The sequence below is a fragment of the Anser anser genome, assembly GCF_964211835.1.
Source record: "Anser anser genome assembly, chromosome: 1".
Classification (NCBI taxonomy): Eukaryota; Metazoa; Chordata; class Aves; order Anseriformes; family Anatidae; genus Anser; species Anser anser.
In genome coordinates, this window is record NC_139720.1 from 142627877 (window position 1) to 142644413 (window position 16537).

Below are 16537 nucleotides of genomic sequence, written 5' to 3' on the forward strand. Positions count from 1 at the left end.
CATCGGAGATGCATCACATTGCTTCACAACACAAAATGATAAATTTAGCTAAGAATTTTCCACCCTCCTCTGCTCCATTTTCCATAAAGAATGCCAAGTGGCAGGGAAACTTTCCAAGCTTTAACTTCCTTGACAGGAAGGTCTTGCGATGGAACTTCATAAATATCATTAATCAAGGTTAGATTTAAAAAAAAAATCAAGAAAGAAGAGACACTTAAATGGCCTCTTTGTAAGGAAATCAGATTATGTCAATTGTTAAGGACACCAGAAACAGTTGTTCTGTATTGAAATGGCTGCACAAAGAAAATACTGAGTTGCTTCTCTATGTCTGGGCTACCTGAAAGATACCAACTGTATGGGAGGGCTGGTGGGTTATCTCTTGGGAAATAAGAAATAAGACATCTTTCACTGTAGCATCCCCAGTGGCAGGGGTTGTCCCCCACTGAGGCTACTGCTCTCTTTCCTGCCTGCCTTCAGGTACCTCCACAAGTTGTGATCAAATGCTGAAAGATCTCTTCGTCCCTTTTATTTGGTCAGGCTAGCTCCTCAACTGTTTGGGTCCCTTCTTTATTTGTAATTTACACTTCTTGGCTTACACTTAAAGTTATCCTGTGATTTCACCCAAGCCTTGACAACCTCCTCCTTATTCCTCTGCCCGTGCCAATGCTCTGCACAGCATTTTGTTCCACCTTTTATGCACCTTCTTTATGTGTCCATACCAAACGTGTATTCAGTCTAACCATTGCCTCAACTCCTCGTATTCCCTTCTTTAAACCCACCTGTCAGCAATCCCTTGCTCTCCCTCTCCTAAATGCTACTTCACTTGTCTGTTTTTTGTGGTTCTTTTTTGCCCACAAGCCTTCTGAAAGGAAAGACCTAAGAGGATCTGCACTAGGGCTGAGGTTAAGGGTTTTGTTTCCCCTTGCTGGTGTAGGATGATTAACCATCTGGGCTGAAACAGCTCTGCCAGAACAAGTGTGCTGGGCATGGATCAGACTTCCTAGCAGCCCTCAGAGATTTGCAAGAGTCTGTAACACAGATATGACCCTTACGCATTAATTATCATTTCAGTCTGCAGCTCCTGGAACACAGGAGCACCAACATCCAATTGGAAAATGTCGTTTTAATTAACTGCCTAATGACATGATGGCTATCCCTAATGCAGTTACACCGGGAGACGGGAAGGAGTTGCTAGAGCTGCTCCTTGTCTTTGCTACATAGCAGGAACTTAATTTGACTCGCTGTTCCTTCCAAATCCAATAACAAGACCCTAACACTGTGTTTACGCAAAGCAAAGAGCTGGGCAAGCAGCGATGGCCACTTCTGTGCTGGGGCTCCTGCAGGCCCTCAGGGAGAGGAAAAGTCCCGTGCGGAGCTCCAGCTTTCTAAGAAAAGGGTCAGGTCACGCTGTTCCTCCAACTGCTGTTGCCAAAGCCCGTTCTCCCCTGGATGCTCACGTCAGGGTTTCAAAACAGAGATATTATTCAGAAACAGCTCCAGCTATCATGGTTCTTAATTTCTGTGCAGCTCTGGCAGTGGTGTACGTGTCATGCCCTTACGGCATACAAAACAGATCCCTCTGCCTTCCACTCCATTACCGTAAATCTTGTTTTCTCAGTGGTGAGTATTCATTTAAGAGGGCAAAAGAGAATTTTAGAAAACATTAATCAAATAAGTTCATCCTTAAGTTCATCCAACCAAAATCCTTAACCATTCCAGCCAGGCAGGCTTTTGATTTGTAGTTCCTTCGATATAAAAAAGCTTTGGGCAAGAAGAGTGTGGATAGGGCTAGGATCAGTCCCTGAAAGGAATATTATATACATTCAAATGATTAAGAAGCCCTTGACAGCAACACTTACTTTCACAATGAAAGCCAACCAGCTTCATCAGAAGACCAGAAGAGCGTGAAGCTCTTAAATTTCTCCAAGAGGTAGCATTATTTAAAAAAATAAACAAAATAAGGGGGCAAGGGGTGGGGATATAAAGCACCAAGCAATTGCAGAACCAAGAAAACCTAGCCACAACAGAAACAGAGTAAGCAAACTAAGTAATCTTCTTCACACAGGCACAGGAGAAAAATCCCAGTATCAATGGGGAAATGCAGAGGGATCTCTGCTAGGACCAAGGAACAAATGTTAAATGAGCTTGTACAGGGGCAGGATGCAGGATACACAGATTGCCCCTATCATTTGAAAGGACTACTGTGCCAAACAGCATCAACGACATGTCAGCATGTATATTAACTAACTATTTCATGTCTTGATCCATGCAAGAAAGGAAAGGAAAACCTGCTGTAAATTTCAATGCTAGGATTTTATAGACTGAAGAAGGGATGAGAACTGCAAACTGGTCAAACAAGGACTTTAAGAAGTTCACTCGGGTGGTTTTTAACATGCCCCAGTAAGGTTGCTGCAATTCCCATCCACATCAATTTCCTGAAGATGGGTTTGACTTTCAAAAGCTGCAGAAAAGGAATTAGTGCACAACAAACCCAGCAGTTAGACATTCTCCCTTGCCAACTTCATTTATCACCTACCTCATGTAAGATCTTCTAAGTGTTCCAGTTACACTTGATTATAATCAAATGTTGCAAGACATTTCACAGTTAGCAAGCAAAAGACAAGACTGATGAAAGCCAAGACTAAATAGCTTCTTGCTGTAAGGAACTTTCACTGCCATACAAAAAGATACGCATACGAGCAGAACCACACCACTTTGCAACAGACAGAAGATTAACGCAAACACCCTCACCTAAACAAGCTTTCTATCGAAACTTCGTTTTACCAGTTAATGTTTTCTCATGATGAATACCTAGGATTCTAACCAAAGGTTAATTTGGCTGTTAAACGAGCTATAGCCAAGAGCTTCACACCCGCACACGACCAGCCGGGGTTACCTTGAGCTTCTTGGACATGCAGGTGCTGAGCATGCTCAGAATCAGTTCGGGTTTTTTCGTATGTGACTCACCAATAGCTATGGCCCAGTAAACTTCTGATCCGTTCAATAACTCACCACAAGCAATGGCAGAGTAAACCTGCGAGCCTGGGACTTGCAGTAAAATTCGGAAGGGCGCGACGCGCGCGTTAGAATCCAGCACGGCATCCAGGGCACCCACCAGGCGACCTGCAGCCACGCACAAAGAAAAAGGGGGAGAAAAAACAGAATTAGAGCCAACTTTCACTGCCGTCAGTACTGCAGCCCTCGAGTCTTTTCGCATCTAAAACCAGAAAATTAAAATAGAGAACTTGACAACAGCAGTTCTTTCCCTGGTTTGTGTGGCAATTCACACAGGCTCAAAAGGCAAGAGGCAAACCAGATCAGAAGATCAAAATCAGAACAAGCAATTTTGCGTTTCCGGTTTTGCCTCCTGTGTGTGTATATACAGTCACAGAACTGCAGCGAATACCTGGGGGAACCTGAGAGGTTACCGTGCCAGCCCCTGCTCTGGAGCTGGATAAATGCACCTGTGCCAGAAATCGCGTTTGTCTAACCTGTTCTTCAAAACCTCCCACGACCAAGATGCAACCACCTCCCCAGCAAGCCTCTTCCACTACTGTCATTAGGTATTCTTACAGCAAAAACAAACAAACAAGGCAACCACCACAATCCTAAACTGTCTCGCTGGAAATGAATCCTGCTCCCCGGAACACGGAGAGTAATTGGCCACGGATGTTTTTGATGTTAATACCTGACATACTGGAAAAGCATCAACATCGTTCCCCGCTGTTTAATGCTTTCTCTTGTTCTAAAGAAACCCCAATTGCCTCACGTCTTCCTTACGGGTCATGTTTGTGAACCAGCTCATTGTTCCTGAGCTTATCTCTAAGTGTGACGCTCAGAACTGGACGTGATGCTGTACAAAGAGTACAAACCGTCTCCTGTATCTTGCATGCCCGTAACTGTATCCAAGAAAGCTCGCAGCCGTATCCCAGTGCAAATTGGCACTTGACTTACAGAGTGGTAAACTAATTTCTGAGAGTTGGAGCAACTGCAACCACCCAGCAGACTCCCAGTCCGGAGGCCAGCTGGAGTTGCTGGCCTTTCCCCTCCGCTCCTCCAGCAGGCAGAACCAAGGTATGCACGGAAAAGTCATTCAAGTGCCACGATTTGCAAGCTGGCATATTAAAGTAACTCAGCACTGGTTATTGGCTTCCATCACTTACAAAAATTGATTCGTTGTATCTACAACGTTTCTGCAATACTGCACTTTTTCTTTGCATGTTTTATTTTTTTCCAAGCTAAATGCTGTATTTACAGCCGTATTTTTGTTCCTTCGCCATCGATCCAACACCAAATGAACCGGCCAGAAGTTTTGCCAGCCCTTGGCGTCACTTTCAGTTTTTATAATTGCATTCAACCAGCCCATTATCTACGTGATTAATGGAAACAATAAAATGAGACCTACAAAGGCCTCGTCTGAAATGCCTCCTCACTTGGACAACAAGCCACTGGTAATTAATTTGAGCCCAGCACAACAAAGCAGCAGTGTTACCACTTTCTGGTCTTGGAGGTATAAAAGTCGCACATGGAATGGCATCAAAAACCTTCCAAAAGCAAAGATGATTACATCACCTACTTCCTCCTTGCATTTACACACCCTGTTCATGCCTTCAAAGCCAGGCAGACGTTGGACACGAAAACGTTTTAAAAGTATACCGTGAGATACTCAGCAACAACTCGCTTCTCAGCTAAATGCTCATCGAGATATAACACCCATCTGTTCAAAGTGGAGACCGGAATTTGGTGACCAATACTTTATATGATACCAGAAAATGCCACATGCCCTTCTGTAACTGCAAGACAAAAGAAATCATCCAAGTATAAAAGGTAGCAAATTATCCGTGCTCACAGAAAACACAGCATCAGTCTTCCAAATAGCTGGATGAAAGCCTGTAGGAGAGCATCAAAGGATGCAGAGCACAAAACTATGGTTTACCTTCCAAATTTCAAAAGACTTGAGACATTACAAGAAAGAAAAAGAAACTTACAAAGTGCTGTTCATGATTTCCCCTGATGATAGATCTAGGAGAAAGATTTCTTTTTAATTTCACTAAAGTCACTGAAAAAAGTCAACTAATACTTAGTGCTATGAAAATCCTATAAGAACACTTAATGAACATCTGATTCGTGAAGAACTTGTTTTCAGAAATTACGAAAAAATGCATCAAATTCAGAAGGAGCTGCAAAATTTGTTTTTACTTCTTAGCCTGTGCAAAATTAATTCCCTTTTCTGTTCCTGAATAACTGACAAGAAAAACCAATTCCTCTTCTCATTGTTGACTTCTGCTTACAATTTCCATCTTGCTTATCAACTATTACCAAAAAAAAAAAGAAAAAGCTTCCTCCTTCAACCAAGAACCATGCAAATAAAAAATCATGTCCCTTGCGTAAACTACCCATAGCTAAAGGACGAACCAAGGTCTGTGCTATTCTGCTGCTTCTGCATCCAGAATAGAGCCCAAGCAGCAAGCTTGTTCAGTACAGCCTCGTGACTACAGTTTAGCATCCACACTTCTACAGCAGGTCAGCCCCGTGTGAAATTGATGTACGAGTGACAAAACATAAAGAAGAGACTGAGAGAAGCAGAGTGGGGGAACAAGACCTTCCAAGAGAGCATTTGCAAGGGCATAAAAAGGATTTAACACTAATTAATACACCCAGGCTGACCATAATTTAGTGGAAACTGAAGTAGAATGAAAATGACTAAAACTAGAGGCAAAATTTTTTAAGTGTGAGCTGTCTCCTGTTCACTTGGAGTCACCCAGAAGCATTAAACAACCAAAAAATCCCTGGACAAACACGCAAGAAACTTGACACAATACACCGACTTTGAAACATGCTTTGAAAAATACCTAGCATGTGGGCAAGCACCTTTCTCAAACAGTGTCCTAATAGCTTCTTCCATGGAAGGGTCTCTTATAAGATATATAAAGGGTCTCTTGCTCACAGATAGATATAAATTATACGAAGTTTTTTTTCTGGTGTGCTTGCTGATACCTTAGTATGCCTTCAGCTAGGGTGAAGCAGACCTCTATCACAAGTGACAGTGCAACCCGTTACATCTATAGGGCAGTCAAAAACTAAAAGGATTCAGAAGCAGAGGGCAAAAGGGGAGAAAGACTGCTACACGGGTTTCTTCCCCAAAGCTCCCATTGATTTTTGTTTTGTGGGAGAAGGCTTGTGGCAGGAACTTAAACTTCCAAGTACCTCTTTCCCCTTGCATGCCACTCTACCAACTTCTCGTCAACTTTTTGACCTCCAAGACGCAGAGCTATTTCAGGGAAGCAGTTAACTGTGTATGGACTGCATTTCGGGAAGCTGCAGACACTGGTTTGAAAGGACGTCTGCTAACAAGTACCAAGAAAACATCTCAGATCCCTCAAAACGTGCAAGGAACGTCACACCTAAAGAACACTCCCAGGATAAAATTCCTACGTAAATCTCAGGCTTAATGTATGCTTATAAAAATATGGAGGAGGGGGCAGAAGTGGAAAAGGAAATACCTTTATTGAAATGACATGTTTTGCCTCAATATATCGATCGCTTCGGCTGAAAGCTGGATTTCAGACAGAGGCAACACCTGCCTATATTTTTTCAGAAGTGTGCCTATCAATCAAAACTGAAAAACTTAAATAAACTCAAATTTAAAAATTAGCAAGTGGATTCCTTTCCCATTCTGTAATAGGCAGGTACTGTCTCCCTTGTACAGAGGTCAATCTGTAACTAAATGGAATGCCAGCAGGATTTCGTGCACCGTATAATCAGATTTTGCTATCCAAGTAAATACCAACTGAGTGATGTAGAACAAACTTGTTGAGCATTTTTTCACAGAAAAAAAAAAAGTCAAGGTTATTTTATAAAGAACTGGTTCTCAAATGCATCAACAAAAGTGCTTCACACTTCTTTTCATCTTTAAAGACACATTTCCTTATACCCCCACAGAAAGATAAGAGATCCCATTACAAGCTATTCCATGTCATGCCCATAACTAATCTAGACAAAGAAACATGCATACAGTAAATTAATCTAACTGGAACTGGTTTACGAAAAAAAATCACAGAATCACAGAATGGTTTGTTTTGGAAGGGACCTTAAAGATCATCTAATTCTACCCTGCTGCCATGGGCAGGGACACCTCCCACCAGCCCAGGCTGCCCAAAGCCCCATCCAGCCTGGCCTTGAACACCTCCAAGGATGGGGCACCCACAGCTTCTCTGGGCAGCCTGTGTCAGGGCCTCACCACCCTCATAGGGAAGAATTTATTCTTAATACCTAATCTAAATCTACCCTTTTTTAGTTTGAAGCCGTTACCCCTTGTCCTATCGCTACACTCCCTGACAAAGAGTCCCTCCCCATCCCTCTTACAGGCCCCCTTTAGGCACTGGAAGACCGCTATAAGGCCCTGTAGATACAAAGGCCCTATAGATATAAAATACAAGATACATAGATATAAAATATAAGGCCCTGTAGATACAAAATATCTATTACATCCATGTTTTAGGACAATGCTCAAGAGACAACCCAAGACACTAACAGTTATGCCTAGCTGAACATCACACAAGTATAGGTACCATCCCACACAAGGAGACCACCCTCCCACAAGGAGACCATTTGTGCATACCTGCATCATACTTTTAAAACCTTACAGGGAAATTTTTCAGAACTACTCAAATGCCTTCCCATACACGGGGTGGTCACTTCAGCAGTAAGACTGATCATTTAGGAGGCTAGGACCCATATATTAATAAAGTCCTCAAAAAAAATCAGGCAAAAGAGCAAAGCCACTACTATTTATTTGCAAAAATAAATAAATAAATAAATAAATAAATAAATAAATCAGACTTAAATTGAAGGCTAAGTCACAAAGAAGATAGCAACATCACCATACTGTCCAATGTTACCCTTGAGGTCCTGGTCCCCAAAGCCATTTGCTTACCACAAACTTTGCCATCCATCACAAAGCATGGGGTGACATACAGTGTAGTTCAAAGGCAAAGTAATACACAGGATCTCCAGTTGGCTGGTAAGAAACTTTGACAGTGCTTTTAAAATGTAGGGTGCAGCATGCACGTGGCAAGGAGGCACCTCTTCCACCCATGCGCCACAGCCCTGAACCTCCCCAAAAGCAGGTGCTTACACCCACCCTCCTAAAACCAGACAGGTCACACAGCAGCTAGGGTCCAACCTGCACTTTCAGCATTTTCAGTAATGGTTTTAGCCACCCTACAAGCAAACAGGCCACTGCCAAAATTTGAAGCAGAGAGAAAAGTGCCCTTCCAGCTCTCCTTGGTCTGCTTGAAAAAAAAAAAGACTTGAGGTTTCCGTTGTACTGGAAACCAGCACAGCTGGACAGGCATGCTTTAGTTTATCTGCCAAATCAAGGCCTCCAGAGAAAATGGGCAGAGGATCGTCATAGCACCCGGACCCAAATCCTCCTGCGGAGATGCCCAGCTCCTCCCCAGCGGGTGTTCCTCTCGGCTGGAGCAGAAGCTGCAGGCAGCTGGGGCTTTGTCGGAAAAACGATAACATCAGGATGTCTCTGGGGACTGTTACGACTGGTGGCTGCTCTGGAGGACCACTCAGAAGAGCAGTCTGCAGCTACACTTACCTATATTATGTCAAAGACCTGTGTTAAGTACTTGCTCTCTTTATTAAATCAAGCTGGGTTATTTTTGTTAGACACAACCACCACCGATGCTGGATTCAAGGATTTACGACTACACCGACAGGCTCTCACCCCAGCACAAAGCTATAAAGCATGATGCATGCCTCTGAATGCATCCTCGGGAGCTCAGCACTGCCTTTTACTGCTGCTCACTACCTCTGTTCCCCCATCAGAAACATGCAGGCTGCAAGAAAAAGAAGCCTGGGAAACAAAAGCAGCAGCTTGGCAAAACACATACCCTACTCAACAGGATGAAGGTCTTACAAAGACGTGGAAGGAGCTAATGGTGCAGGTTGCTTCCCAGCAGACGCAGCTTTGCACTGAGAGTTAATAGCTACAAGTGGCACTCTCAGCTGCTCAGGCATGAGAATTTGGAGGTGGGAAAAAAAGGAGAGGAAAAAAAAAGCATCTGTATCAGAAGGGTAGTTTCTTGCCCATGGCAAAACTAGGAGCTGAGATGCCCTGAGGACCCCCTTGGCACATCTTCACCCTGATCTCCTGCATCTTGGCAGGGCGCCCACTCATCCCCTAGAGGCTGGACACAGCCCAGGACACTGGGTAGGGAGCTGCTGCTTGCCAAGGTGGCTGCTCCCAGCAGAAACATCTGGGGCCTTCTCTACATCTTGATACGATTTTAAAGTTCAAACCACAGGTGTTTAGCAGGTTGTTACTTTCACTCAGGCCTCCCTAAAAGCTATGTTTATGTTAGATAAGAGCACCACGAGTTGTGAAGGCCACCAACTGGCTTAACGCCTTGGCTTGACACCGGACATTGTCTTGTTGGATTCTGCTAAATTATATAAACAGGTTTTGATACAATGCAGCTTCCAGACAGAGCATCTCTCAAGAGGCTTTCTTCCACCCTCCAAAATAAAAGCTACACAACTTATTCGTGTAAGCACGTAAGAAATTTCAGCGTAATGGCCTACTGCTCCGAGCAGTTATTAACCCAGGCAAACATGAGCACTCGAGCCCTTCAGTTACTTTCTGTCTGTGCTCTGTCATATCAAACACTGCCACGATGTAATTTTTCATCTTCCTTTTTTTATTATTACTTTATTTTTAAATCTTGAACACAGAAATGAATGGAAGCACATGCTTTAATCGCCGTCCCCAGCCTGCGTGCTGGGCAAGAGCGCGGCCTGGCTTGGCTCTTGCGCCATGGCGACGCAGGCCGCACTCGCAGCAAGCCCGGCCAAAGGCCTCGCTTCTCTCCTTGCAACAAGTGTGAATGGAAAGGGCTTTCTACCTGAAAACCTACAGGAATTGGGACACGCAAGCTCACAGCTCCATAAATTAGCTGACACGGGACGCTGCTCCAGGCACTGTGATAAAAAGCCTTGCCTCGCACTGTTGGCGAGTGGTGTTAATAACACTAAAGGGAACGAGACAGCGTTACTAAAACTCTGCCGCCAGGCACGCTCAATGATTTTCCTGTCTTTTTGTGGTCCATTTGGACTCCACAAGAGGAAAATAAAGAGCTGCTGTAGCTGTTGACTGGCTTACAGCACTGCACAGGCTGGTGGTCTAAGCAGATGGGGCCCAGATCCCCCTCTCCATACACAGGTGCATCCTCGCCTTTAATACAAGGAGGCTGAAATACAGATAAAACAGGCAGGCAGAAGGAGCCAGAGCAGCACACACAGACAGAGTCTGGTGCAAAGCTGGGGGTGAGAAATGTGAATGTTGAGCTTTGCGGGATGAAGCCTGGCCTCCCCATTGCAACCCCTGCTGCAGGAGGCAGCCCCCAGGCCAAGCACTCTGCTGGGGAGAAGCCACCCGCACAGGAAAAGAGCTTATAACATGTTACTGGACACACGAGGGAAAAAAAAAAAATAAGAACGGAAAGGGTAGAGGGAAAAAACCTGCCGATCTGAATTCCAGCTGTGGACAAGGCTAGATAACATTTTGATGAGAGTTCAAGCTTTCAGTAAACTATTTGCATTTCCCCCGTCCTTGTGCAAGGTTCCAGATAGCTCACCCTTAAAAAACAAAGTCATAAATACAGACGTTGGGCACTAATAACTATCCTTTATTAACACGGTTGATGTGTCGTCTTCCTTTCCTCAATCTACTGCATCCAAAATACAAGTTTTTTTTTGTAATTAGAACTCAAATTTAACCTTTGTCTATCCGCAGATACCAACATGCTTTGGTATCTTACACATATTTTAATCTGAAAAGGCAGCTTTCCCTGATGTTGGCAGATGGACGGTTTTGAGGGCTATATCAGGACAGATCTTTTAATAAACTACCCGCTTTGCCTTTCACCCCTCCAGAAGGTTAAAAAATATATATAATGCATTTGCTTTCTCTATTAAAAACCCAAGCCTTGACTGCATTTTGACCCTCTCCTGTTAAGAGTGCAATAGATGAGAACAATCAAGATGGGATTCCTGCCTTAGCCATGGGAACCTTCAACTTCTGTGGTCTCCCTGCTGCCTTTCTCTGAATGTACGATTTATTTATTTTTTAGCCTGACCTTGGGAGATGAACAGGACTAATAAAAGCTGATGTATGCAAGACAATTACAGTATTACTTGGACTGGTGAGTATGAAAAAGCAGCAACACATCTCTTGCTTTTTAATCCCCCCCCCCCCAAAAAAAAAGGGCATAGAGCTTACCAATAGTCATCTTGTTATGTGCATTAAGATTTCAAAATCCAGTCAAGGGGAAAACAAGGAACAGAGCTCTTACCATGTAATTAGTCAAGATCTCTACTCACAAGCAGGATATGCTCTATAGGTCAGTTTGAAAAACAGCACCCTGCAAGAACGCTATTTAAAAGAGAAAATAAAATAAAGATGGGGGGGTTGCTCAACCACTGGCAATAGCTTAAGTGTATTTATTATGCCTACCACATTTATTTTTATTAAAAGAATAAGGTTCATATTCACATACAGAAGATGTCTCTTTTTGCCAGCGTATTATTTGATATTTAAGGTTGAGAACTGTACGGGCTTATAAGATCTTAAGGAGAAACAGATTTCTCTTTAAAATGTTCATCTTCTGAGAAATAAAAACCATTTAGGACCATATCCATCTTGGAAAATGCCCTGAGATGAAAACAGTTGGAGGTTGGAAGAATATCTGTGGGAAATATCATAACTAAAATAAAAAAAAAAGTTAAAACAGGAAAAAAATATAATTTTTATTAATCTATTTCAAGCAAGAAGTTGAAGAAGCATTGTATCTCAAAAAATGAAGACAAAAAGCTGCTTGAAACAGTTTACAGACTTCAGAGTTTATTTTAAAATTTTATTTAGCATTATTTATAAAAGGAAAAATTCACAATTACTTAGAAGGATCTTGAGTGCTTTTTATATACTAAGAGCGTGCAATGTGAAGTACTGTGTAACCAAACTGCAAAGTTAGCTGCTTGGAAGGAGTAAAAAGCTACTCTTAATCCGGTGCCCACAATGAAAACATTCCCAACAAGTCTCAGAACATGCAGCTTTGCTGTCAAAATGCACAAAATGAATCTGATCAAACAGGAAGGTGAATGAAGCTTTCAACACCCCCCAATAAAAACAGAAGTAGTGATTCACTTACATGCTAAGCCATCATGCACTATTCTACCATAAAGGATTTGACTACTGATGGCATCTGAAGCTTATCATTAACACGTAACCTTGGAGCCAACAACACTGGCAAGTACCAGATCCATCTAACTTAGACCTATTAATCGTGGCTAAATGACAAGTCTTTTTGTCATTATATAGGGAGGTCTCCAGTAACGGCCAAAAAAACCCCAAAGCTATTACCAACATAAATTAATGAGCTAATTATTTTAGAAAAAAAAACTCTGATTTAAAATTAAATTAAAAATTAGTTGCTAATTAAAAAAATATAATTCAGTTTCTACAGAGTATTTCTAAAACATTAGCAATTTCCTTCTTGAGTCTCTAATCCAACAAAGGTCTCAAGTAGAGATCCAGGCTAACTGGCAAGTTAAACATTTACTCAAAAAGCATATCCCTCGGGAAGACAGGAAAAGAACTGCACCGGTCAGGTAATGAACAGTTAAACACTGCCTCCATCATTTTTTGTACCTACTGTTTGCAAACCTGCTGTACACTCAGTAACTGCCCTAGAAGACAAATCAAATAACAGCAGCAAATATAGTCTCTCTCTTACCAACATCCGCTCAGAGTCCAAGTGAAACACACTACTCAAAGAAAGGCAGATATGGAAGGAAAGCACTTTCCTGTGATAGATCTCCTCTAGCCCATCCTTCAGGAATTAAATCCAGATAAAATACACCCTGCAGCTGTGCTAACTTACTCCTATGTAATGGATAAAATGCCCCACGTAAGGAGAGAGAAGCGTCCTAGAGAAAAAAAAAAATGCAACCATGAGAATAGGGCAATAAAACAGATGTCCTCTCGTAGGTTCAGGGAAAACATCACGTTGCAGTAACAAGTAGAAGGGCTGCTCAGGTGTGACACAATCCTGGCACTGCCATTTCACTCTGCTTAAAGCAAATTATGTCGGGTGGTCCACAGCACCATCTGCACACTCTACTTATGAAATCTAAGTCTCCTCATTGTGTTTTGTTTTGTTTTTTTTTTTTTTTTTTTTTTTTTACCCTGTTGATCCCGGACGGACTCTGAGTGAAACACAGCTTGAGCATATGCAGCCTCAATGCAGGAGCTGAGACCCTCTCTGATGGAGTCACCTGTTTTCATGAAACATACAGGGTCTTTGCCTCTTTCAAACATCTACCCTTCTGTCAAATCTAGCTGGAATTGGCCAAGGCTCAAGTTACTGAAGGGAAAAGAAAACAGATAACATTCTCACTTAAGCTTTGTTTCACCAGCAAAGCAAACAAAACCAAAGTTATGGCTCTCCAGCTGGGCAGACCATATTCTGAAATACAGTAATATTTCACTGACCTTCGTCTCTGTCGTTCTGGGAAAGGCAGGAGGCAGGTACCAGTAAGCTGCCTCTACGTTCACGTAAAGCAAGAATTGAGACCCAAGCTCGGCACCAAAAGGAAACAGACTTACCAGCCAAGCCTGACTGTTTCTCAGTACAGGTCTCCATTTTGGTTGTCCCAAGTAAAAAATTGGGAAAAAAATAAAATAAAAAATAAAATAAGCTGCCTACCTCCAGCTATGCTTAATGCGCCTACACACTTGCTCTTTTGTTACAGGACTCTAATTTCTAATCCCTTCTTAAATACTGATATTTCCAAACTGTTTCAGAGACTGTCAGAACTTACAGTTCCCTTAGAAAATGTTTTCTAAGGCAGGAGTGGCTCGGCTCTGCCAGCCAAAAGAGATTTGTGCAAGCCTGTGCGCTGGAGGTTCGGCAAAATGATTCACCTGAAAGCAAACCGGAGAGTGAAGCGGTGCGTTTTGGTTTAAGCTTGCAAGCCTCTGCCGCGGAAAGCTCGGGCACGAGGAGTTAATGGTTGTGGATCTGAAACTCATGATCGCCCTGGACCCAAATCAAGCAGCTGTAAAAGGTTATTTTTAACTCTGGAAATTAATCCACGTCGCCCTTACGATCACAAAAGGGGGTGGCCTGCGAGTTCCTCGCGGGGGGCCGGGGAAAATCGGGGGGGCAGGGGTTTGCCTAAGGCTCCCATCCACTCTACCAGGGCTGGCATTTTGTTAGCATTGCAGGGGTAACGTGGGACCTAGGAAGCCAACATGAAGTTTTTAGGAAGCTGCGCCTGGGCGAAACTGATATAAAGTAATAGTAATAGTGCGGGAGGCGGTGTAAGGGGCAGCGAGAGGTTTCGCTAACACCAAAATCGGACCTGATAACGCAGGCTCTTTCCCTCGGCGTGTAAAACACTCCCTGTGCACACACCGGACCAGCCCCCCCGACACCCAAACCGCCCTAAAAGTGCCGATTTCTCCCCGAAAGCCCGAAGCACCTCAGGCACGGGCTGCACCACCGGCGCCTCAGGACCCCCCCGCGCCGAGCCGAGCCGAGCCCAGCCCGAACAAAGAGGCCGCTCCCGCCTCCCCGCAGCCCGCCCCGGCCCCGCCGGCACCGGGCACCCTCCCGGAGCCCCCCGCCCGTGGCCGGAGCCCCCCGGCCGTGCCCCGAGGTACCCGTGAAGCGCCCTCCGGCGTCGCCGTGCCCCCGACGGCGCTGCAGCACGAAGTAGCCGCTGCTCTTCTGCGTGACCCAGAGCTTGAGGGCGTTCTTCAGCAGCACCTCCTCGGGCTTCAGCCACATGGCGACCCCCCCGCCGTCCCCGGTCCGGGACCCCTCGGCTCCGAGACCACCCCCCCGCCCCCCAGGGCCGCTCTCACATCGCCCCCCGCGGGCTGCGCCGCGCCGGCTGCCTCCGAGCGGGCCCGGCCGCCGGGGAGGGGCCGGAGGAGGAGCCCAGGGGCCGGGGGCGGGGACCCCCGGTTCCATATCCATCATTTGGGCAGCTGGGATCACCCTCCACCCCCCCCAAGAAAGGGGATTTGGCCGAAAATCCTACACCTGAGGGAGCTCGGGAGGCTGTTAAGGGAAATCTGATTTTCCGAGTTCCCTGTGAGAGGATTCGCGCAGGCAGCTTTGGCTGGGCTGTGGGAGCTGGGCGCGTGGATTCGCGTCCGGCCGCCGGTGGAAATATTTAGCAGGCAAAAGCGTCGCTGGCCGCAATCCGGTAAACACGGCGGGATCTGCGTCTTTTTTACGATTTCGGCGTGAGGCGATGTTTTCATCTCCATAGCAAGCGAGCGTTGCGAGCGTCCTACTCGTCAGATGTAAAAATAAAGGCCAACGAAAGGAGGAGATGATGGGCGTCCACATTACAAAGTCTTTAAAAATTCATGAGAGTGTTAGAAGGGGTTATTTCAAAGGCTCTTTCAGGATAAGAATAGCTCAAGAGTTTCCTGTTCCCCCAAAACGATCCTGAAGACGTGTAAATCTTGGCGTTTTAATGCCCAGTGAGGTATTTCTTCCCTTTTCAGATAGTTGATTATTAACTTCCATTCTTGTTTTTCAGAGTTTTTTTACATTCAGCTCTGTTTTTTAAGCACGCTGGTTTGAGTCCTATGCGGGAAGAGGACCGAGAGGACTGCTGACCGTTGAGGTGCTTTAGACCTCGAGAGTTACACAGCGTGTTTCAGCATCCCATGTCACGCACGTTGCCTTCGTTAACGCCGTCGTGAGATATACTGAGCCCAACCAACAGCACTTCTTCAAAGCCACAGGCTCTGTAACCACATCAAAGTCGGCCTGACAATCGTTCAATCAAAGTGTTACAACTCATGCTTTCTATCTGAGCAGTTTCTCCAACACATGGCATCTGTGGAAGGAGGTTGGCAAAGAACCTCTTAGAGACAGCTTAGGAGAGGGAAAAAAGGAGGTGGATGAGAAGAAGGAAAGCTTATCCTGGACGACAGAGTAAATCAAAGCACTCTTTAATATATAGCATAATAAATACTTCACATACATTAATAAATACTTCACATACACTGGAAATAGGAGTGTACATCTTTCTCAACACGGCATCGCGTGCAGATTTCCCTTTCTCAGGGAAGCCAGCAGAGCATGCCGATGCTCCCGAGCCACTCCAGCCTGAAGTCGTACAGCGCTCACCACCTGCCATAAACTGCCAGCTCAGGTGTTTTGAGCAGTCCCCGGCCCTTGTTGTGGCACGGCCCAGGTTTGTTCACACATGCTGTTCCTTGGGCTCTTTCCTGCCTCTCGTAACCCTTGGCAGAAGGGCAGCCGCAGACATGGGGAAGCAGAAGCACAGCCGCCTTGGCACTGAACCGGCGCCAGCAACCTCGAGGTCAGCAGGGGTTGCGGGAAGGAGCTGAGCATGCTTATTGTGTTATTTAACCAAGAACCTGCAAGGAAAAAGCCCACGCACATATATGTCCCTCGTCACCGAATGACGCAGCCTCTAC

The 16537-nt window shown here is 44.8% G+C and overlaps 1 protein-coding gene across 4 annotated transcripts in view; it reads right to left on the bottom strand.

Moving 5' to 3' along the window:
- The window catches only part of TBC1D8 (TBC1 domain family member 8), a 48535-nt gene extending 33555 nt beyond the window's left edge, over positions 1-14980 (bottom strand). For 2 of the 4 annotated variants that reach the window (XM_083820582.1, XM_083820581.1), the window contains exons 1-2: positions 14735-14980; positions 3013-3123 (exon numbers count right to left, since the gene is read on the bottom strand). In XM_083820582.1, the coding sequence (XP_083676708.1) occupies positions 3013-3123; positions 14735-14861 (238 nt within the window). In that variant the 5' untranslated portion in view covers positions 14862-14980. Of the gene's footprint in view, positions 1-2967; positions 3124-14734 lie in introns of all 4 variants that reach the window. The other 2 variants (XM_083820580.1, XM_083820579.1) reach the window with 1 other exon arrangement.
- Between the last annotated feature and the right edge of the window lie 1557 nt (positions 14981-16537).